The sequence below is a fragment of the Oryx dammah genome, unplaced genomic scaffold (assembly GCF_014754425.2).
Source record: "Oryx dammah isolate SB20612 unplaced genomic scaffold, SCBI_Odam_1.1 HiC_scaffold_3, whole genome shotgun sequence".
Classification (NCBI taxonomy): domain Eukaryota; kingdom Metazoa; phylum Chordata; class Mammalia; order Artiodactyla; family Bovidae; genus Oryx; species Oryx dammah.
The window spans coordinates 83,980-109,381 of NW_024070187.1; the positions used below are offsets into that span (position 1 = coordinate 83,980).

At 37.9% G+C, this 25,402-nt stretch overlaps 1 protein-coding gene and 1 pseudogene across 1 annotated transcript; both read right to left on the bottom strand.

The window, feature by feature from the left end:
* Positions 1–6,723: 6,723 nt before the first annotated feature.
* LOC120861644 (olfactory receptor 5I1-like) lies at positions 6,724–7,660 on the bottom strand. Its single transcript, XM_040237348.1, is given in 2 exon segments — positions 6,724–7,479; positions 7,481–7,660. Coding segments are annotated over 2 exon segments (936 nt in total).
* A 6,747-nt stretch (positions 7,661–14,407) lies between these two features.
* LOC120862248 lies at positions 14,408–15,404 on the bottom strand (annotated as a pseudogene).
* Positions 15,405–25,402: the final 9,998 nt, after the last annotated feature.

Genomic DNA, 25,402 nt, shown 5'->3' on the forward strand with positions numbered 1-25,402 from the left:
AAGAGTTGACTCATTGGAAAAGACTTTGATGCTGGGAGGGATTAGGGGCAGGAGGAGAAGGGCACGACAGAGATTGAGATGGCTGGATGGCATCACTGACTTGATGGACGTGAATCTGAGTGAACTCCAGGAGTTGGTGATGGACAGGGAGGCCTGGCATGCTGTGATTCATGGGGTAGCAAAGAGTCGGACACGACTGAGTGACTGAACTGAATTGATGAAATAAATTGGAATAATATTCTAAACAAAATTTTAACAGTGGTTATCACAATTGTGTAGTGCTAAAAATTGTTGTATGCTAGTTAATCCCTGAAATATTTTCCAAAAGCTTAATTAATTGTGTATTTTGTTCTGCCTGTATTCAATTAGCAATTAATTCAGTTGTGAAAACAACACAATTTAAAGTTCTCAGAAGCATTCATTTTATCTTAGGTTGTGGCCATGAAAGGAACACGGAGGCACTCTTTATAATTTTAGGAGGAGAGAACAATTGCTTAAACAGATTTTTATTTAGGTTAGGTCCTATACGCTTATGTTCAATATCCCTTTGATGCTGATGATTTTATAATTGTTATGCCCAGTGTCCGAGTCCCCAAAACGGAGAGAATAAGACATCCACAGCAATGCAAAAGCATAAAGGGGTTTATTGCTAGCTTGAGCTAGGGCTCCCATCTCATCCAGAGCAGTGGAGTCTTGACGAGAGCCCTGAGCTCTGACTCACAGCTGCTTTTATACAGGCAGTTCTTAGTACAGCTAGCAGGTAATGATTTCCAAATCCCGCATTCCTACCGGATTGGCTCAGGTTTGGCACCATCAGGGACTTTCCCAGAGTGTGGTTCCCCGGAATCATGACTCAGGTTTTAATCCGGTTTGGGATCAAAACCTGAGAGTTCCAGTGAGAACTCTCCTAGGGTGGGGCTTCCTAGAATTATGACTCATGCTTACAGGAACCTGAGACTTAGGCCTACTGTGGCATGTTGAGCCTGTCATGGCTCAGGTCAGGTCCCAACAATAATCAAGATATCATTTGAAGGAAACAACATATTAAAAAACTTGGAACGTTCAGCAGATTATTTGAATTAGAATTCTAATATGAATTGGAATTTTAGACAAATGTATTTTATTGTTTCTTCAATATTTTCTCTCATGATTTCAAATTATTTATAGTTCATAGAATATAGCACATATCAGGAACTCACAATCACTGTCTAAAGCTCTTCACAACTGAATGAAATTTATTAAGAACATATGAAAGTATTTATATCTGCAAACATGAGGCTTCTTAGGTGGTGCTGAGGCAGAAATTTCTAGACAATGTGAGACTTTGAAAGCTCAATTCCTGTTTTTTTTTTTTTTTAATTTAATTTTTTTTTCTTCTCAAGTAAGCATCTCACTCCTTTTTCCAACTTCCAGGCATTCAGAGGAATGCCTCTTTGGTCTGGTAAGTCATAAAACATTCAGACCCAGGACAATACAATCATGAACTGCTGTTTAGTCTATCAAGGAGAAAAGCTAGAGGTAGACAATTAGCTCCAAAACATATATATCTAGCCCCTAAATAATGGCCTGTGGTCTTAAGAAAATGTCAGAGAACAATGTCACAATGTTTGGAAAAACTGAGAAACTTGGGGATCCAAGAAAGCCATAAAAATGACAAACTGGATGTTGTTAAGTTTAAACTAATTGGTCAAAAATGATGCATATTAAAGTTACAAGTCAACCAAAAATGTACAGATCAATACTAATAAATATATAAAGCTGTTGTAATTCCCATCTTTTGGGGGCTCTTTTCCCCTGTCAGTGTCTATGCTAAGGACTTTGCATCTTTATCTTTTAAAATAAATTGTGCCTGTGTGTTTGCTAGTTTGTGGAGTTCATTCCTCCGCTCCACGAACAGAACCTGGTTTCCTGTTTCAGCACCAATGATAAGCAATCATCCTGCCAGTGCAGGAGATGCAAGAGGTGTGAGTTCAATCCCTGGTTGGGAAGGTTCCCTGGAATGTGGAATGGCACCCCACCCCAGTATTCTTGCCTGGAAATTTTCATGGACAGAAGAGCCTATGGTTCACGAGGTTGCAAAGAGTTGGACATTTCTGATTATTATTGTAAAGAAGCCCATTCATATCATGTAAAATTAGCTTCACTGACCATTTTTCAATTATATCTGTAATGAAAAAATCCCTTTTCTATCTTTATCTTTTCAAAGTTTTGATTTAATAGTGTTTACAGAGGATCAGGAAACCTGGGTTGTTTTTGTTTGTTTGTTTTTGATTTATGCTCATTTCAAGAAAATGATGAAGATGGAAGAGAGTTTAAGGTAATAACAAGATTTGAAGTGAGTAGACCTGAGTTCAAATCTTTATACTACCTTTTACTTGTTAGAACTGTGATATTAGCCAACTAACTCCTCATCAGAGACTAAATTCTGGTACTGAAAGAAAATATGGTGTAGTTTATCACATAAGATCACGAGATGGAGTCTGCAGGATTCATCTTTAAGTTTATAGCCAGCTCACTGGGCTCGGTCGATCCCCTGGAGAAGTGAATGCCAACCCACACCAGTATTCTTGCCTGGAGAATCCCATGGACAGAGGAGCCTGGCGGCTACAGTCCATGGGGTTGTAAAGAGTCAGATACGACTGATGTGACTTAGCATGCATGCATGCCAGTCTTAGAGATTCTGGTTGCACATCTCAGCTGCAGCTCATATCTGGAGTTCTCTGCCCAGAACCCTAAGGATTAGCTTCTCCTGACCCTGCCTTCCCTCCTGCTAAAGCTTAGCAAAGATTTCTTCAACAGTGACCTATGCTAACCACACCATTTTCAATATTGGCCAGATGCTGGAAAAGTACCTTAATGGTCTAATTTCCAGATGTCACAAGTCCCACCTCACTACTGGTTTCTGTGGACAAAACCATTCGTGTAAAGTTAGTTTCTTTACTGCCATGAGTGGAATTGGATTTATAACACAGTACACATTTTTATTGTCAGAAGACTTTGTTCTCTAATTCATCCTCTCACACACTGTTCAACTACCTTGGGGTTTATCATTGACTTTAGACTCTCCACCCACACTCTCTTTACTGGCCACACCACAGTAGTCAGTCAGACTATCATCTCACCATCCAACTGCTTCAGTTCCCATCTCTGGCCCTCAGAGGATGCCCTTTTTTAGAAATGTTAACTGCTTACTGATCAAGGGATTTCAGACTGTATACATTTTTGAGAAAATATTTTACAAGCCAGACTTTGATAAAGTTGATGTTTGCAGACTGTATTATTTTTTTAAATCCACCATATTTCACAATATCTTTTTAAAATGTGTTAAATATAATTTTTTTAAATTTTAATTAGAAGCTAATTATTTTACAATATTGTAGTGGTTTTGCCATACATTCACATGAATCTGACACGGGTGTACATGTGTTTCCCATCCTGAACCTCCCCCACCTCCCTCCCCATCCCATCCCTCTGGGTCATCCCAGTGCACCAGCCCCAAGCACCCTGTATCATGCATCAAACCGGGACTGGTGATTCGTTTCACATATGATAATATACATGTTTATTCTCCCAAATCATCCCACCCTTGCCCCCTCCCACAAAGCCCAAAAGACTTTTCTATACATCTGTGTCTCTTTTGCTGTCTCGTATATAGGGTCAGTGTTACCATCTTTCTAAATTCCATATATATGAGTTAGTATGCTGTATTGATGTTTTTCTTTCTGGCTTACTTCCCTCTGTATAATAGGCTCCAGTTTCATCCACCTCATTAGAAATGATTCAAATGTATTTTTTTAATGGCTGAGTAATATTCAATTGTGTATATGTACCACAGCTTTCTTGTGCTGATGGACATCTAGGCTGCTTCCATGTCCAGGCTATTTAAACAATGCTGAGATGAACATTGGGGTACACGTATCTCTTTCAACTCTGATTTTCTCAGTGTGTATGCCCAGCAGTGGGATTGCTTGGTCATATGGAAGTTATCTTTAAATAGGCATATGTGTAATATGGTACCCTTCTGAAGAATGAGCCAAAAACTGCAAGAGAAAGAAACAGTTGCTGCCTATTATGAGCATATAATCTGAATTAAAACCAGTCAATATAAAAAGAAATTTTTTTTGACTGTGTCTCATGGCTTTTAGGATCTTAGTTTCACAACCAAGAATTGAATCTGCACCCTCTGCAGTGAAAAATCAGTGTTAACCACGGGACAGCCAGAAAAGTCTCACTAGTAAAATTGTTTTTATTTCATAAAATTTTACTCATTATATGCACTGGGGAAGATCATGTGATAAAGAAGCAAGGGTTCAAATTTAAAAAAATAATAATGAATAAATTCAATAGTAGACCACATTAACTGCCTTCTGAGAAATCTGTGTGCAGGTTAAGAAGCAACAGTTAGAACCAGACATGGAACGATAGACTGGTTCCAAACAGGGAAAGAAGTACATCAAGGTTGTATATTAACACCCTGTTTATTTAATTTATATGCACAGTACATCATGGGAAACGCTGAGCTGGATAAAGCACACGCTGGGATCATGAGTGCTGGGAGAAACATCAATAACTTCAGATATGCAGATGATACCACCCTTATGGCAGAAACTGAAAAAGAACAAAAGAGCCTCTTGATGAAAGTGCAAGATGAGAGTGAAAATGTTGGCTTAAAGCTCAATATTCAGAAAACTAAGATCATGGCATCTGGTCCCATCACTTCATGGCAAATAGATGGGGAAACAGTGGAAACAGTGGCTGACTTTATTTTTGGGGGCTCCAAAATCACTGCAGATGATGACTGCAGCCATGAAATTAAAAGATACTCTTCCTTGGAAGAAAAGCTATGACCAACCTAGACAGCATATTAAAAAGCAGATAAATTACTTTGCCAACAAGGTATGGTTTTTCCAGTAGTCAGGTATGGATGTGAGAGTTGGACAGTAAAGAAAACTGAGCTCCGAAGATTTGATGCTTTTGAACTGTAGTGTTGAAGAAGACTCTTGAGAGTCCCTTGGACTGCAATGAGACCCAACCAGTAAATCCTAAAGGAAATCAGTCCTGAAAATTCTTTGAAAGGACTGATGCTGAAGCCGAAACTTCAATACTTTGGACACCTGACATGAAGAAATGACTCATTGGAAAAGACCCTGATGCTGGGAAAGATTAAAGGCAGGAGGAGATGGGGACGATAGAGGATGAGATGGTTGGATGGCATCACCTACGCTATAGTCATGAGTTTGAGCAAGATCCAGGAGTTGGTAATGGACAGAGAGGCCTGGCGTGCTGCAGTCCATGGGGTCACAAAGAGTTGGATAGGACTGAGCGGCTGAACTGAAGTGAAATTCAATACAGGGCTATAACTACAGACACAAATGACATTATTATAAAATTTAATGAGGTTTAGAATATGAGTTACCATCATAACTGAAGGGGATGGCAGGGGAAAAAAGTCATGTAGGACTTAATATTTGAGGGAAGCTTTTTCTTTCTTTCTTTCTTTCTTTTTTTTTTTAGAAAGCCTTTTTACCATGAGTACAATTTTGACAGTTAAGCTTCAATCTGCATATGGTTGCTATTGTTTAGTCACTAAGTCTTCTCTGACTCTTCAGTGACCTCATAGGCTGTAGCCATGCTCCTCTGTCCATGCAATTTCATAGGTAAGAATAGTAGAAGAGGTTGCCATTTCCTTCTCCAAGGGATCTTTCTGACCCAGAGATCAAACCTGTGTCTCTTGCATTTGGCAAGCTGGTTCTTTATCACTGAACCTCAGAGACACCTCTACCATCTACATATACTGCCATGGAAATCAAATTAATTAACAAAGAATGTCAGTGAGTTTCATTTATAAATTTTCACAAAATAATGCTGCAATATATAATCCAAAGCTTAACCAATACAGAGTATAACTGTAATAACAAAATGAGAGACAAAGTGTAAGAATATGAAATATAGAATATTATATGAAGGGTAAATCTACTTCTGAAGAAAAAAATATAAAAGTTCAAATTTACTTCATTTAGCCTATTTCCTACTGGAAATATTTCATATAGTCTATTTCCTATTGATAGATATTTAGATTATTTTCAATAGCTTGCCCCTGATGCTACTGCAGGGAAAGATTGTAGGTCAGAGGAAACGGGGACATCAGAAGATGATATGGCTGGATGGCATCACCAGCTCAATGAACATGAGTTTGAGTAAGCTCCGGGAGTTGGTGATGGACAGGGAAGCCTGGTGTGCTGTGGTCCATGGGGTTGCAAAGCGTAGTAAACAGCTGAAAAAATAATTATATACAACTGAATTGAACTGATATTATAAGCTCTGATGCAATGAATACTTTGAAAGTGGTAAACTTTTGCAGGTTCAATTGTTAGAAATAGAATTACTGGTTTAAATGATACTTGAATATTTAGTTTTCAAGTTCCAGCTGAATTATATATATTTATTCAAATATTAGCAAATTATCTTCCATAAAGAAGACTAATTAAAATTTCTACCAACAATGAATGAGTGTGAAAAAAAAAAATCAACCTTAAAATGATAAAGAATTAGACATATGTAACAGGGCCTGGCTCTAACATTAGCCTCTGGCCCAATTTTGTGGTTGAGGCTTCATTGCCTGTAGAATTAGGGAACACCCATATTCAACTGACTTTTCCATTAGTTAAAACTAAAGGTCAAGCAACAGGGTAGAAAAGTTATCAGCCTCAGTTTCATCCTTTCTTAAAAAAGAAATTTCCTACTAATCATTTTCCTAAAAGCATTTTTCACATCTTTGTTCCTTAGACTGTAAATCAGGGGGTTCAGCATAGGTATAATCAATGTATAGAACATAGACATCACTTTATCAATATCCAGTGAATGGCTAGCACTGGGACACAAATAAATGAAGATCAGTGTACCATGGTAGATAGAGACCATGGTCAGATGGGACGCATAGGTAGATAACCCTTTTTTTCTTCCATCAGCAGATCTTGTTTTGATAATTGCTGCTATGATGAGGATATAAGAGAGGAGAAGTGTTAGAAGGCAGAGGGCTTCCACTAAACTAGTGAAGACAAGCAGTACAATGTCATGGATGTAAGTGTCAGTGCAGGACAGAGAGAAGAGAGGGGAGGTGTCACAAAAGAAATGGTTAATTTCATCAGAGCAGAAAGACAGGTGAAAGGTATTAGTGGTGTGAACGACTGAACTCATGGTGCCCCCTAAAAACGCTCCAATTGCAAGCTGGCAGCAAATCCTCTTGGACATAATAATGGTGTAAAGCAGGGGGTGGTTACAGATGGCTATGTACTGGTCATAAGCCATGACAGTCAAAAGAAAAGCTTCTGCAGCCACCAAACAGCAGAAGAAATATAACTGTGCAGCACAGCCATTGTAAGAAATGGTCTTCTTATCAGAAATTAAATCCACAAGTAGTTTGGGGGCAATGACTGAAGAGCAGCAGGCATCTATGAAAGACAAGATGTGGAGAAAAAAAGTACATAGGGGTGTGCAATTGGGGACTCGCTGTGATTAATAAAATCATCCCAAGGTTCCCCATCAGGGTTACAGAGTAGACGGACAGAAACACAGCAAAAAGAGCACTCTGCAGTTCTGGGTGGTCACTGAATCCCAAGAGAAAGAACTGTATCTTTACAGTGCTGTTCTCCACCTCCATTCTCTGCGGGGTTCCTGGAGGTTGGAATTTCAGTAGGGTACCGATGCGGATGTTGATAATAACCTGAAGAGTAGCTACAAAGGAAAATAAAGTAGTTAGAATAGTAATTCTAAATCCACTTGGGCACCCTCATAACACTTAGACATAAGTAAAGTAAGTTTATTATAAGCATAGCTTTTCAATTGAAATATTTTTTTTAATTAATTAATTTTTTTTTTTCCTTTTAATGTTTGGCAGAGACAGGTAGCTTGTAGGACCTTAGTTCCCTATGAGCAATGGAACCCATCTACTTTATACTGAAAGCACAGAGTTCTAAACACTGGATGGCCAGGGAATTCCCTGAGATAGTTTAATTATTTGAGTTGATCATTTATATTTATATTTCTTAAAGATATATATAAATTTTTTCCCATTAAATGTGACACCATCAAACCAGTGGGTGACTCTGAATTTCTTAATTTCATCAACTCTCTCACCTGTCACCAACATCAAGTGATTGAGGTTAGTTACACTGCTACATAACAAACTGAGTAACTAGCCTCTCTTCCCTTTGTGGTATTTTTATTTACACAACAAATAGACATATTTCTGTTTTAGTTGAAGCCTTATACATGTAGAGAAGTTCTTTATTTCTCACCTCGAGCTGAGAATTTGCCTCTGAAGACTAAAGAAACTACTTAAAGTTTCTTGAAATCCACTCATGAAATAGAAGGAGGTAAGATTCAGAATTAGTTATGTAAGTAACTAAATCCTAACTCTGCCACTTAGCAGTTATAACATCTTCAGTGGGCAAAGTAATCACAAAATTTCAGCTTCATCACCTGTAAAATGAAAAGGACAGTGCCTTCCTCATCAAATCATGTGTTAAATTTCCTTTTAGGCTCAATATCTTCACCATTTTATTCATTCACTGTTCCAAAGTTGGCAACATAGTAATTCTGAGGAATTCCATATATCTATTTTATGTTATCTGAAATCCAAGCTATGAAATACAACTAGAGAAATCCGAATGCTTGCATATGTATTAAATTCATCTAGGCAATACAATAATAATTTCAGGACTATTGGATGGCCCCTTTGATTAAAATGATAAAAGATGGTATAAATGCTCACCTACCCACCTCTCTGTTATCTCTACACTTCCTTGTCATTGCTTTAGTCCACAGCTCTGTAAATTGTAGATAACCCATAGCAATGCAAGTGACACTTGTCTATAGACAGGCACATTTTGCCTAGGATAGAGATAATTGATTTCTCTCCCTGCTGATGGTAAAAATCCAGCTTTACATCTATTTGTCAGTTTATTTGTGAATTCCTGATTTACAATATTGTGGTTCTTTGAATTATGTTGTGTACATTTTATAACACGTTACGTATTGAATAAAGTAAATAAAATCTTTGATACCTATACATGCTATATGCATTGTTATTGTTGTTCAGTCGTTAAATAGTGTCTGATTCTTTAGGACTTCAGGGACTGCAGCATGCCAGGTCTCACTGTACCTCACTGCTCCTGCCTTAAAAAGTTAAAGATAAGTTAAATATGTGTGCATTTATGTTATATACACATATACATTTTTCTTTAACAGTTTACATTAGTCATAGCTCCTACAAACTCAGTATTTAAATAACTTCAGATTTGAATACATTTTCATTGTCATCTCATAGTCTCTATCTCAGGAGAACACTACCAAAGTCTTAACCTCCCATCCTATCCTCAATTTGTTCCAAGATCTTAACAAAACTAAATGTCTTATTAAAACTGTGTATACATTTAGAGTTAATAAGCACAACACAACAATCTGTGAAGCTATTTTTTGGATACAGAAAATGAACTACAGACACAATAATACTTGTAGATTCTGCTCAACACCTATTTTCCTGCATCTGTTCTGTTTCTAGGTAGATTAGGAAAATTCTGGGTAAATGTGTCTATCTGATATTAATACATTTGCATCTTATAATTTTCAAAGTAAAGTTTCTCATCTAATTTAAGTCTCATAGTTCTTTAAACAGTGCTGATCATCTCTCAGTTTTATTGAAAAGGAACTGATGATTTCAGCCCAATGAATAGTACAGGACTGCATAGCTTTGCAATCAAAGAACAGGTCCAGAGTTTGGATATTCTGTACAATAGAGATTCTTCAATAAACACTATCTTCCCAGAAATTGAAATGTTAGAAATGGTGGAGCTTGGAAGATTGCTGTAAATAATATATTTTCCCAAAACTCAATGTAGTCACCTGCTAGGGAAATCCTTAGTCACTTTTTCTTTTTTCCTTTTAATTTCTTTAAGTTTTTACTTTGTATTGAGATATATCTGATTAACAAACAATGTTGTGGTAGTTTTAGGTGAACAGTGAAGGACTTAGCCATACACATGCACGTATCCATTCCCCCTCAAACTTTCATCCCATTCAGGAAGCTACAAAACATTGCACAGAGTTCCCTGTGCTATACAGTAGGTCCTTGTTGATTACCATTTTAACTACAACAGTGTGTATATGTTCATCCCCAGATTCCATTCTCCTTCCCCCTACTCCTTTCCACTGGTAACCATAAGTTCATTCTCTAAGTCTGTAAGTCTCTTTCTCTTTTTATAAATTCATTGGTATCACTCTTTTTAGGTTCTGCATATAAAAGATGTCATATGGTATTTCTCCTTCTCTGTCTGAATTACTTCACTCAGTATGATACTCTCTAGGTCCATCCATTCTGCTGCAAATTGGCATTATTTCATTATTTTTAATGACTGAGTAATATCATTATTTTTTAAAACATTTTTTTCCTTCTCCCTTAAAGTCAGCCCTCTTATCTGCCTGAATCCTTTTACTTGTGTATTGACAGTTGTTGATATCAATGCATACCATATGCATCCTATCCATAAGATAGGACAGATAATATAATATAAAAATCAGTTCAGCTTTAATTGATATATAACTCCATCCATTCTTTAAAAATGAATAATCTATAATAAGCACAGTGTTTAATTCAGATTTCTAATCAGAGTCCAATAATTGTGAGGTTTGTTTTAAGGTTTGCTGTTGTCGTTGTTTAGCTGCAAAGTCTTATCCTACTCTTTTGTGACCCCATGGACTGTAGCCCACCAGACTTCTCTGTCCTTGCAGTTTCCCAGGCAAGAATGCTAGAGTGGGTTGCCATTTCCTTCTTCAGGGAATCTTCCTGATGAAGAGATCAAACCCATGTTTCCTACATTGGCAGGCAGATTCTTTAACACTATCATGTGTCAAACATTAGGTTTTTGTTTCTGCTGTTGTTTTTGTTAGATATATTTTCAGAATTTAAAACCTGTATTACCCTAAGTATGTTTATCCTCAAAACATCAGTTTCTATGTGTAAAATAAGTGAGCTTCCCTAGTGTTTCAGAGAAGAAAAGTCTGCCTGCAATACAGGAGACCTGGGTTCAATCTCTAGGTTGGGAAGATCCCCTGGAGAAGGAAATAGGAACACAATCCAGTATTCTTGCCTGGCCAAACCCATCAACTGAGGAGCCTGGTAGCTTATGAATGAATTAGTCACTCAGTCGTGTCCAACTCTTTGCGACCCCATAGACTGTAGCCTATCAGGCTCCTCTGTCCATAGGATTTTCCAGGCAACAGTGCTGGAGTGGATTGCCATTTCCTTCTCCAGGGGATCTTCCCTACCCAGGAATCGAACCCGGGTCTCCCGCATTGCAGGCAGATGCTTTAATGTTTGAGCCACCAGGGAAGCAGTAGGTTATAGTCCATGGGGTCTCAAAGAGTTGGACATGACTGAGCTATTAGTAAAAAATAAAAAGAAAAAAAAAGAAAGAAAAGTAAAATAAGCACTTAAAATCAGATCAAGTTCTAATAGCCTAGGATTAAGGTAAGAATACTTACCAGATTATTATCTTTTTCATTCACCTTCTTAGTACACTGTTGTCAGTATCAGTTCATTTTTCACTGGAAAATTCAATTTTAGGACTTAAAGATTTAAAAAGAAAAACTGATCCATTGTCTAATTTTTGCAACCCATTTGGGCTGGTCTTCTCTGTTCATAGAAGAAATCTGTGCTTTCTTTGGAAGGCTGCAGTTCCTTAGGGTAATGCAAGATCTTGTATCTCAGATCTCAGGATCAACTCTATGATATCCAAATCCCAATGGGAAAACTTACCTGAGCAATTAGAGTTCTACTGAGGAGTCAAATACACACAAAGGAAATGACATAATGTGCTTTTCTATATCTTAAGAACATCTCAAGCAAAAATATATTATGGCTTTCAAAACAGTAGATTGTTATACATAAAATTGGAGGATGATACTTGCTATCTGATTTGACCCATTCAAAGTAATTTATCAATTAATAGAAAAGACGTTTTATGTGACAGGACAGTGGTGAACTGAAATGAAGCCAAATATACCCATACAAGAATTGAGAATTAGAAGGCCTTTAAGTAAACACTGTCAACTAAAAAATAATATAATCACAACCTGAAAGTCGAGATTTTACTTGATGGGAATGTTAAGGACTCTGAGACCAGGAGGGATGAGAAAACCACTCCAAGGAGGCAGGAGACACTGGTTTAATCTCTGGGTCAGAAAGATCCCCTGAAGAAGGAAATGGCAGCCCACTCCAGTATACTTGCCTGGGAAATCTCATGGACAAAGAAGCATGGTCCATGGGGGTCACAAAAGAGTCACATGTGACTTAGTGATTAAATAACAACAAACATATGTTAAAAAAGTGATATGAATCACTTTGCTGTACACCTGTAACTAGTACAACTTTGTTGATCAATTATATTTTAATTAAAAAAAATAGATTTCCAAGAGCCTGAAATTGTGTTTCATTTTTACAACTGGATTAATTGCTAATTGGATACTAGGAGAACAGAACTCTAAACTTTTGTTTAGAATATTATTCAAATTTATTTCATAGTTATGTAGAGAGACGGCATAAATCATTACACGTGGCATGCCAACATAACTACTGCTTCTTTCTCCCCAGCCCACCTCTCACAAGGGGAATATATTTTTATTAATAGCTCTTCTTTTACAACTTAAATTATATTAACAGGGCATTCAGTTTCTTTTTTCTTTTTTTTTCACTTTTAACTAGTGTAATGTTATAAATGCACTGGGGATTTGAAATTGTCCACTGGAAAAAAAATGCAGAAACTAAAAGTTGAGAGTTATATTTTATTTGGCAGACATTCTGAGGACTTCAAGCCTGGGACACAGCATCTCAGATAGTGCTAAGAAACTGTTCTGCAGAGGCAAGTTCTGAAGAGACAAGGGGGAGCCAGGAGAGATAGAAGATTTTGCAACAAAAGATCAGATAATCAGAACACCAAAAGATTATTGTTAATAAAAAGAAAATCAGATAAACTAAAGAATTTAGCACTTTTTCTGTGTATGGGAAGGTGCAACCGTTTGGACTCACTGATATTGTTCCTTTGATATGAACCTTAGCTATCTTGAGAGTCCCCTGGACAGCAAGGAGATCCAACCAGTCTATCCTAAAGGAATTCAGGCCTGAATACCCATTGAAAGGACTGATGCTGTAGCTTAAACTCCAATACTTTGGCCACCTGATGGAAAGAACTGACTCAATGGAAAAGACCCTGATGCTGGGAAAGATTCAAGGCAGGAGGAGAACGGGTCGACAGAGGATGAGATGGTTGGAATGGCATCACCAACTCAAGGGACTTTTGCTTGAGTAATCTCTGGGAGTTGGTGATGGACAGGGTGGCCTGGTGTGCTGCATTCCATGGGGTCGCAAAGAGTTGGACATGACTAAGTGACTGAACTGAACTTAGCTATCTGGGGCCAGCCTACCTTAAGAAAGCCTATTCTGTGCTTTCTCATCCTGAGTTCCCTCAGGGCTCACTGACCAGGCAGCTGTATTATGACAGCTTCATGACTGCATCCTCCTTTGTTTACTGATGTGGTAAGCAATAGTTTTCATAAACAAAGTCCTCTCCAGTGGCATCTGGAAAATCAGATGTTTGGTGATAATAACTGAAGCAGAATGAAGAGAAATTGAGCAGATTTTTATGCCAAATAATTCTTGTCCCAGATTCTCATTTTTTGCCTAAGGCAAAAGAAACAGTGCAGATGGATTTCACCTAAAGTGAACAGACTAGAATGAAAGTAAGGAAATTATTATTATTTTTTTATATAAATTAACAAAGGTTCAATTTTTTAATTAGTTTTTCAGGCTAATTCATTTATCTATTCAATAAATATTTTTTAATTGCATCCTGAGGCTAAGCATTGTAAATGGTAGACAACAGTGAACTAGACAGGAAGGACCAAACTTTTATGAAATATTTAGTCTAGGGAGAGAAATTTCTCATTCAGTCTTACTTACAAATTATTTGCTTATAAATGTTAAGATGGAGCTTTATTAGGGTGAAACAAATACATGAAAAGCATATAAACAAACCTAATTTGACCCACTAAGACTCCCATTTGACTCAGCAAGTTTATTAAGCCTTTTGTTAAAAAAAATAAATAAATAGAAGCCTTTAGGATGGTAAGTCAAATTAACATGGGTGGGGGGTTGCTCTGTGCATGATATCTCGCTGAGACTTCTCCAATAAAAGAAAAAGAGGTGTAAAGAACCCTTTCTGCAAAACAGGAGAGTGATCCTATTTAGTTTGGAGAGTTTAGTGTAATGACTGTTCCCTAAATTGATTTAGGTGACAATGTAAATGGTGGAAAATATTCAGAAACTGTACAAGTAAGACTACAAGAATCTATGTCAAAGTTCCTGCACAGCTACTCTTAGAATCTTTAAATACTTTAGGATGAAAGTACTGTATCTCCCAGAACGTAATTTAGTGATGATTGCTTTTTTTAGGGCACCTTTTACATCCTTATTCCTTAAGCTATAGATCAGTGGGTTTAACATGGGGATGACAACTGTGTAAAAGATAGAGCCCGTTTTGTCTATGTCCATGGAGTAACTGGAGCTGGGTCCGAAATACATGAACATGAGCGTTCCATGAAATATAGCCACAGCAGTTAAGTGGGAGGCACACGTAGAGAAAGCTTTGTGTCTCCCCTCTGTTGAGCTCATTCTAAGGATGTTTGTCATGATGTAACTGTAGGAAAGGAGAACAGTGATAATGTTGGTCCCCACAACACAGCCAATAAAAGTGAACATCACAATCTCACTAATGGATATATCTGAGTAGGAGAGGGCTAGTAATGGTGGGATGTCACAGAAAAAGTGATTGATGATATTGGAATTGCAGAATGACAGCCAAAATGTACAACAAGTGTGGATTGCCAAATGAAGCAAGCCTACTATGTAGGCAATAACCAAAAGCTGGGTACAGATTCTCCTGGACATGGCAGTTGTATAAAGAATTGGATTGCAAATGGCCACATAATGGTCATAAGCCATGACAGCCAACATGAGACGTTCCACATTTGTAAAGGCTCCAAAAAAGTACATCTGGATGACACATACATCAGATGGAATCTTTTTTTACTTAGATAAGAAATCAGGCAGCATCTTGGGAGACATAGTAGAAGAATAGCAGATGTCAAAGAAGGACAGATTGCTCAGGAAGTAATACATGTGTATGTGCAGTCTGCGGTCCTTCTTGATCAATAGGACCACCAACATTGGCAACCACAGTTATGCCATAAACCAGCAGGAAGAGCACGAAGAGCCCCTACTGCACATCTTGTCTACCAGAAAGTCTTAAGAATATGAAGTTAGTAAACACAGTGCAGTTTTCAGCAGTCATCCTTCACATAGGGAAATTCCTAGTTATGAAAAAACAAATGGAAGTGGAGGGTTAATATCATCTTACTGTCTTAATTGCTAAGCTGCTATTTGTCTTTGTATTTCAGTAATTAGAAGAGATAAATAATGCTAAAATGCCTTGGAGTTAAATTGACCATTTGGGAAATATTTCCAATTTGATATAACTGATAAAATGATAATAATAATGATACATTTGTAAACCACTGTAGTGTTTGCAGCACAAATTCATCTAAGCTAAATCAGGCTATTTCCACATCAATTTGTATAGCATTTATGACCATTTTTGATACTTCAATCTAATATTAAGAAATATATATCTTCAGATTGAAGGCAAGATTCTCACAATTAGTTGATCCAGATAACCCTAGTCTTCTGAAAAGATCTCTGCTTTGTTTTGTTTCAATGATGTTGTCATATCCTGTAATAGAGAAATATAATTAATGAGTGATGTAAATATTTTATATACTGCTTTGCAATTTATTCATCTTTCATGAATGTGGAGCAGGAAGAGCAATGGCAAGTTTCTGAACATAACAAGAACGCATTTCCCCATTAAACTCTCAGGTCTGTTCAACTTTAGTATATGAGAGATAGTTTTTGGAGACCCACTGGAGCAGAAAGGTGATAGCTTTTGAGTTAGAGGGTGGAAGGGTGCCTATGTATGAAATGTTAGAATGGAGAGGCAGTCATAGTCCAGGGTTGATATTTTCACCTCTGAGAGCTGCTGCTACATAGGGGAGATGATGAAGAATGTCTGAACCCAATTGTAGAGATGTTGATGGCACAGATGACAGAGAGGCAAGAAAGACACTGTGGTTTACTGTGTGGATCCTTCTGACCAAATCTACTCTTCTGAACATGATACATTTAATACAAGATCAGTTATGTAAGACACATGATACAAATACTCATATGTTCACAGTCCCAGAATCTCAGAGACAATCATGCATGAACTGTGTCTCCATCCTAGTCTCTAAAAATTTTAATAGTTTCATTCTTTAATTTGATCCATATTTCTCTTGAATATCTCTGAGGCCAGTCATCCTTGATTTAAGAGTCACTTGTCTTAGGGGGACCAATTGAATTTTATGTCCCCTTGTTATACTTTACCCAAGCCAACTGTGTGATACACAATGTTATACGCATATTCTTACATTCTGCAAGAATATAAGAAAAGTGAAGTTGAACGTAGGGCTTCCCAGGTGGCTCAGTGACATAGAATCTGCCTGCCAGTGCAGGAGATGCAGAAGACGTGAGTTTGCTCCCTGGGTCAGGCAGATCCCCTGGAGGAGGAAATGGCAACGCTCTCCAGTATTCTTGCCTAGGAAATCCCATGTACAGAGGAGCCTGGCAGGCTACAGTCCATGGGATCACAAAAGAGTTGGACTATGTATATTTATTCTGGTATTCCCATCTCTTTCAGAATTTTCCAGTTTATTGTGATCCACACAGTCAAAAGCTTTGGCAGAGACAATAAAGCAGAAATATATGTTTTTCTGGAACTCTCTTGCTTAAACCTATATGCAGGTCAGGAAGCAACAGTTAGAACTGGACATGGAACAACAGACTGGTTCCAAATAAGAAAAGCAGTATGTCAAGGCTGTATATTGTCACCCTGCTTATTTAACTTCTATGCAGATTACATCATGAGAAACGCTGGGCTGGAGGAAGCACAAGCTGGAATCAAGATTGCAGGGAGAAATATCAATAACATCAAATATGCAGATGACACCACCCTTATGGCAGAAAGTGAAGAGGAACTAAAAAGCCTCTTGATGAAAGTGAAAGAGGAGAGTGAAAAAGTTGGCTTAAAGCTCAACATTCAGAAAACAAAGATCATGACATCTGGTCCCATCACTTCATGGCAAATAGATGGGGAAAGTGAAAATAGTGTCAGATTTTATTTTGGGGGGCTCCAAAATCACTGTAGATGGTGATTGCAGCCATGAAATTAAAAGACACTTATTCCTTGGAAGGAAAGTTACGACCAACCTAGAGAGCATATTAAAAAGCAGAGACATTACTTTGCCAACAAAGGTCTGTCTAGTCAAGGCTATGGTTTTTCCAGTGGTGGTCATGTATGGATGTAAGAGTTGGACTATAAAAAAAGCTGAGTGCAGAAGAACTGATGCTTTTGAACTGTGGTGTTGGAGAAGACTCTTGAGAGTCCCTTGGACTGCAAGGAGATACAACCAGTCCATCCTAAAGGGGGCCAGTCCTGGCTGTTCATTGGAAGGACTGATGTTGAAGCTGAAACTCCAATACTTTGACCACCTCATGTGAAGAGTTGACTCATTAGAAAAGACCCTGATTCTGGGAGGGATTGAGAGCAGGAGGAGAAGGAGACGACAGAGGATGAGATGGCTGGATGGCATCATCAACTCGATGGACATGAGTTTGTGTAAACTCTGGAAGTTGGTGATGGACAGGGAGGCCTGGCATGCTGCGATTCATGGGGTTGCAAAGAGTCGGACATGACTGAACGACTGAACCAAACTGAACTGATGTATATTTATCTGTGTATATCTGAAGAACTGATACTTTCAAATTGTGATGCTGGAGAAGCCTCTTGAGAGTCCTTAGGACAGCAATGAGGTCAAACCAGTTAATCCTAAAGGAAATCAACCTTGAATATTTACTGGAAGGCCTGAAGCCGAAGCTCCAATACTTTGTCCACCTGATGCAAAGAGCCAACTCATTGGGAAAAAAACCCGACTTATTGGAAAAGACCCTGATGCTGGGAAAAATTTAGGAAAAAAGAGAAAGGTGCAGAGGAAGATGAAATGGTTAGTTAGCATCACCAATACAATTTGGTGCAAATGAATTTGAGCAAACTCAAGGAAAGAATGAAGGCCCGGGAAGCCTGGTGTGCTACAATTCATGGGGTTGCAGAGTCAGACTTGACTTAGCAACTGAGCAACAATAGCAAATATATTGATTTGAAATAAAGATTAGAAAAAGTAAGTAAAATGAAATTTTGTCTATATTTCATATCTTGTTTTGTTTATATAACATGCTTTCTCTCAAAAAAGGATTAAAAACCTAAGGAAATCTCAAATATATATCAGAGAAACAAGAAAGATATCAATACCTGTCCCAGAATTCTTGCCTTGTTTGTTGCATGCAGTTCTATCTACCAGAGGATTCAGTATTGTCTCCTGCCTGATCTAGATTATATAACCATGTCTGTGTCTGGTCCCTGGGTGATGAACCCTTGGTCTCTCAGGAATAATTAGCAGACATCATGATGTAGTTTATCACCTGGCATTTCATACAAGTAAGTTGATTGTGAATGGAATACAGATACAGTTAAATGATACCAATCAACAAGCATTCTTTATATCCAGTTCACAAATCCCTATACAGGCACTTTATTTTCATTTGATAAATTACAAAACAAATGTATAACCATTCACCCTTAGATAATTACACAGGCATCCCATTAAATTCATCCACAAAGTAAAGATTTTTAAGAACAACAAAAATCTTTGTATATTTATACTACCTATGGATAACTAGATCTTGTTTTCTACACCACTTGGCTTTTAATTTTTAAATAAAAATGATGTTACAATAAATTATGTAATGAATTATAAGTATTCATATATATATATATATATATCACACCACTTAGTTTATATTCAATTATTAATACCATAAAAACCTGTGATGTGAGAAAATTAAATATATATAATTTATAATCTTTCTGCACTTTCATATTGTGTGGATCACAGCAAAATGTGGAAAATTCTTAAAGAGACAGGAATACCAGACCACATTACCTGCCTCCAAGGAAACCTGTATGCATCTCAAGAAGCAACAGCTAGAACCAAACATGGAGCAACAGGCTAGTTCAAAATTGGGAAAGGAGTTACCTCAAGGCTATATATTATCACTCTGCTTATTAAACTTAAATACAGAGTACATCATGTGAAATGCTGGGCTGGATGAAGTACAAGCTGGAATCAAGACTGCTGGGAGAAATATAAACAACCTCAGATATGTAGATGACACCACCCTTATGGCAGAAAGTGAAGAGGAACTAAAGGGCCTTTTGATGAAGGTGAAAGAGCAAAGGGAAAAAGCTGATTTACAACTCAACATTCAAAAGCATTAAGATCATGGCATACAGTCCCATAATTGCATGGCAATAGATGGGGAAACAATGGAAACATTGACAGACTTTATTTTCTTAGGCTCCAAAATCACTGCAGATGATGACTGCAGCCATGAAATTAAAAGACACTTTCTCTTTGGGAGAAAAGATATGCCCAACCTAGGCATATTAAAAAGCAGACACGTCACTTTGCTGACAAAGGTCAGTATAGACAAAGTTATGGTTTTTCCAATAGTTACATATGGATGTGAAAGTTGGACCTTAAACAAAGCTGAGCATCAACGAATTGATGCTTTTGAACTGTGGTGTTGGAGAAGACTCTTGAAAGTCCTTTGGACAGCAAGGAAATCAACCAGTCCATCCTAAAGGAAATCAATCCTGAATATTCATTGGAAGGACTAATACTGAAGCTGAAGCTCCAATATTTGGCCAACTGATGGAAAGAGATGACTCATTGGAAATGACCCTGATGCTGGGAAAGATTGAAGGCAGGAGGAGAAGCGGATGACAGAGGATGAGGTGGTTGGATGGCATCACCGATTCGATGGACATGAGTTTGAGCAAACCCCAGGAGATGACAGGGAAGCGTGGCATGCTGCAGTCCATGGGGTTGCAAAGAGTTGGCATGACTTAGCAACTGCACAACCACAAAATAGCTTATCAAGGTCAGATATTTCTTTTTATTAATATAAATTTATTTATTTTAATAGGAGGTTAATTACTTTACTATATTGTATTGGTTTTGCCATACAGCAACATGAATCCACCACAGGTATACACGTGTTCCCCATCCTGAACCCCCCTCCCTCCTACCTCCCTGTACCATGTCTCTGGGTCGTCCCAGTGCACCAGAGCAGATATTTCTTAAAATAAATTCTATGTGGGAACTTCCCTGGAGGTTCAGTGGTTAAGACTGCATTTCCACCACAGAGGGTGAGGGTTCCAGTTGGCACCTTTGGTGTGAGTTAAGATCCCACATACCACATGACAGGCCAATAAATAAATAAATAGAATAAAAATCCTAAAAATAAATAAATAAATAAATAAATTCTATAAAGGATGTTTAGGAGCAAAGAGTATTAAAATGACTTAAAACTTGCAATTTTTGCTTTTTCACCTATACTCATTTTATATTATCTAATTTTCACTGCATGTTTTTATAGATTTGACATATTATCACATATATTCTGACCTAATATCCTCATAATATGAAACAGAAATTGAAGTCCAGAGGGAATAATATTCTGCAATTCTGTAGACATTGTTTCTTTACTTCCATAGAAATATCTCAAAAATAGATTACTGAATACAGTACAATGAAACAAATTTGTCTTAAAATATAACTCTAAGTAGTCTCTCAGATGTTATGGCTTGTTTATGTTAAAGTGACACTTGAAAACTCACAAAACAATGACATATAGCTCCTAGATTCCTGCAAGGACTGATGCATCATACAAGTCCCATTTCTAAACCAAGGAGGAGTCCAGCAGTGACCAAGAGCAGAGGGGCAGCTAGGAAGCACTGTCACACTGGGAGGGAGTCTGTTTTAGTTACATCACATGGACTTGAACATAATCAATGTCGGGGTGAAGAGAAAGTGATGTAGGTGACCACTTCGTTGCAGTTTGAGGAAGGAATAGGAAGTAAAGAAAGTGACGTCCCTTGGCATTGTACAACCTGACAGTTTTGAGGAGGTGATCGCTGCATTATCCATCTATTGTAATATTTTATCACACGTGTGCATCATTGCTGTATACTTTTTTTAAATATAAATTTATTTATTTTAATTGGAGGTTACTTTACAATATTGTATTGGTTTTGCCATACATCAACATGTATCTGCCACAGGTATACATGTGTTCCCCATCCTGAACCCCCATCCCTCCTACCTCCCCGTACCATACCTCTGGGTTGTCTCAGTGCACCAGCCACAAGCATCCAGTATCATGCATTGAACCTGGTCTGGTGACTCAGCACAGGTTGCTGCTTGTTCTTTAGACACCTATACGTGATAAATATTCTTTCCAAATGTACTATAATCATGTATATTACCTCTACAACTTCAGTCTTAATGCAGTTAATTTAATTGTCACAGATGTGTAAATGCAAAATGTGAGCAAACAAGAAAAGATGTGCAAGGCATGTACCAGTTTACGCATTCCAGTAATTCAGTAAGTTTCATATTTCTTCTGAGCTCTGCTGCTGCTGCTAAGTCACTTCTTGTCCGACTCTGTGCTACCCCATAGACAGCAGCCCACCAGGCTCCGCTGTCCCTGGTATTCTGAGCTCTAACTTGGAATAAATACAAAGAAAATGATTTTCAGTTATTTTTGTTTATGTCTTCATATTGTTTACTGTTATAGTATTTCCCCTTGGTGTCTATAAAGCTAGAACATCCTTCAGAAATTAAAAATAAATAAATAAATTAAAAAAAAAGTATAAGTGGGAATAAGACAAGAATATTAAAAAGAGAGCTTTATAATAAGATGGAAGAAGTAAAATTAAAAATGGTATGAATGATGATAAATTAAAACTAATTAAAATTTCTTATTAGAAAAAAAAAAGAATTTTCAGAAAAGAGGTTTCTGTTACAATTATTAATGCTTTTCCTTAATGTATTCTCTTCTTTATGTGATGACCTCAATATGAAAATGCCAAATGTACTTCTGTGGCAGATATTGACAAGGAAATTTTCAAAAACCTTATGTAATTGCTAAAAGTATTTCAGCATGTATGTATAAGACAATGATATAGTTGTGGTCATTCAGAATTTATTTGCATTCTCTATTTTTCTGGTGTATATTTGGAGGGAGTGAAGTCAATCATCGTGACCATAACCTGATTTCTTTCCAGACGTATTTTTCTTAGATGCTTCTCTTTCTTTAAGAATACCATGTTTCCTCAGGCTACACACTGTTTAGACAGAACCCCATCTTATCTTCACAAACCTGACTGCCCATCCAGGCTATGATGAGTACTTCTCCCTAAATCCATAACATGGATAGCAGTACGCTACTGACAATTGGATAACGTAAATTGTTTCCCCAAAGGTTTGGGCATTAATAGAAAATACCTTTTTGAATCATAAGGGCATGGAGGGAGAGACTGAAGGTAAAATGTAAAATGCAAGACTTTGGAGACAAACAATTGAGATAAAAAATCTGTATCTAAACAAACTTCCTTGATGCCAGTGATGTCCCTAAACATAATACTGTATAGGTTACTCTCTATACAAAATTTAAAAATAAAATTTAGATTTAGTAAATATTCATATGGTTTTCTATAAAGTATGTCAAGTCACATCTGCAGTATGACTTTTCAGTGTGAATCATCCAGGTTTTCCACATCTTGTGTTAGCCACTCAGACGTGTCTGACTCTCTTCGATTCTATGGATTGTAGCCCACCAGGATCCTCTGTCCATGGAATTCTCCAGGCAAGGATACTGGACTGGGATGTCATTCCCTTCTCCGGGGTATCTTCTCGACCCAAGGATTGAACCCAGGTCTGTTGCAGGCAGATTCTTTACTATCTGAGTCACCAGGGAAGCCCTTCCACATCTTAAACAACACTTATTGTTGTCTGCCTTTTCAATCCTGTCCATTGTGTAGAATATCTGATTCTCTGATAAGACAAAAAGCTGGAAATCAACTTATATGAATATCCCCTTTCACGAAATGTCTCTTAAAGTCAAAATTCTGCATAGGTCAGTTAATTGGGCTTGATTGATGGGATTGGACCTCCTGTAACTCACTGGACTGGAGATGTAATTTTTCCCATCCATTGATATATATGCTGCTGCTAAGTTGCTTCAGTCATGTCCGACTCTGTGTGACCCCGTGGACTGCAGTCTACCAGGCTCCTCCATCCATGGGATTTTCCAAGCAAGAGTACTGGAGTGGGTTGCCATTGCCTTCTCCTGTAACTGCATAGTGATACACCAATTCAACTTACTGCTATGGGGGAAAAACACCATTTAATGAGACAGGAAGACAAAGCACAAACCCGACTAAGGGGACACATGCTGTGGACCACAGCTCTGCTATGACCAGAGGAAGTGGGGGGATGGGTGAGGGGAAATGGATAGGTAAACTACAGCCTCATGGGTGGGTGGGCAGACTCTGGATTGAGGACAACTAAGCAGACAACAGGATGAGACAGGAAATCAAAACCAATGATGAGAGAGAGAGAGCCTCGTACCTCTGTTATACTTTTTAAATAATCCCAAATAGAAATTATTGATAGAGGCATATCAACATAGATACAGCACATGGTAGTGAAATGTTCACTAGTGATTATTGCATTCATAACTCTCTTTTGACCAGTGGAAAATGAGGTTCATGGAGGAAGTGATTTGTTGAAGGTGACAGTTACTGTAAGTTCTGAAACCATATGCACAGAAAAATAGTCAATCTAATCACACTAGGACCACAGCCTTGTCTAACTCAATGAAACTAAGCCATGACCGCAGGGCCACCCAAGACGGGCAGGTCATGGTGGAGAGATCTGACAGAATGTGGTCCATTGGAGAAGGGAATGGCAAACCACTTCAGTATTCTTGCCTTGAGAACCCCATGAACAGTATAAAAAGGCAAAATAATAGGATACTGAATGAGGATCTTCCCAGGTCAGTAGGTGCCCAATATGCTACTAGAGATCAGTGGAGAAATAACTCTAAAAAGAATGAAGGGATGGAGCCAAAGCAAAAACAATACCCAGCTGTGGATGTGACTGGTGATAGAAACAGGGTCCGATGCTGTAAAGAGCATTATTGCATAGGAACCTGGAATGTCAGGTCCATGAATCAAGGCAAATTGGAAGTGGTCAAACAAGAGATGGCAAGAGTGAACGTAGACATTCTAGGAATCCGTGAACAACAATGGACTGGAATGGGTGACTGTAACTCAGATGACCATTATGTCTACTACTGTGGGCAGGAATCCCTCAGAAGAAATGGAGTAGCCATAATGGTCAACAAGAGTCCGAAATGCAGTACTTGGATGCAATCTCAAAAATGACAGAATGATCTCTGTTTATCTCCAAGGCAAACCATTCAATATCACGGTAGTCCAAGCCTATACCCCAACTAGTAACGCTGAAGCTGAAGTTGAATGGTTCTATGAAGACCTACAAGACCTTTTAGAACTAACACCTTAAAAAGATGTCCTTTTCATTATAGGGGGATGGAATGCAAAAGTAGGAAGTCAAGAAACACCTGGAGTAAGAGGCAAATTTGGCCTTGGAATGCAGAATGAAGCAGGGCAAAGACTAATAGAGTTTTGCCAAGAAAATGCACTGGTCATAGCAAACACTCTCTTCCAACAACACAAGAGAAGACTCTACACATGGGCATCACCAGATGGTCAACACCGAAATCAGATTGATTATATTATTTGCAGCCAAAGATGGAGAAGCTCTATACAGTCAGCAAAAACAAGACCAGGAGCTGACTGTGGCTCAGATCATGAACTCCTTATTGCCAAATTCAGACTTAAATTGAAGAAAGTAGGGAAAACTGCTAGACCATTCATGTATGACTGAAATCAAATCCCTTATGATTATACAGTGGAATTTAGAAATAGATTTAAGGGCCTAGATTTGATAGATAGAGTGCCTGATGAACTACGGAATGAGGTTCGTGACATTGTACAGGAGACAGGGATCAAGACCATCCCCATGGAAATCAAATGCAAAACGGAAAATGGCTGTCTGGGAAGGCCTTACAAATAGCTGAGAAAAGAAGAGAAGCGAAAAGCAAAGGAGAAAAGGAAAGATATAAGCATCTGAATGAAGAGTTCCAAAGAATAGCAAGAAGAGATAAGAAAGCTTTCTTCAGCAGTCAATGCAAAGAAATAGAGGAAAA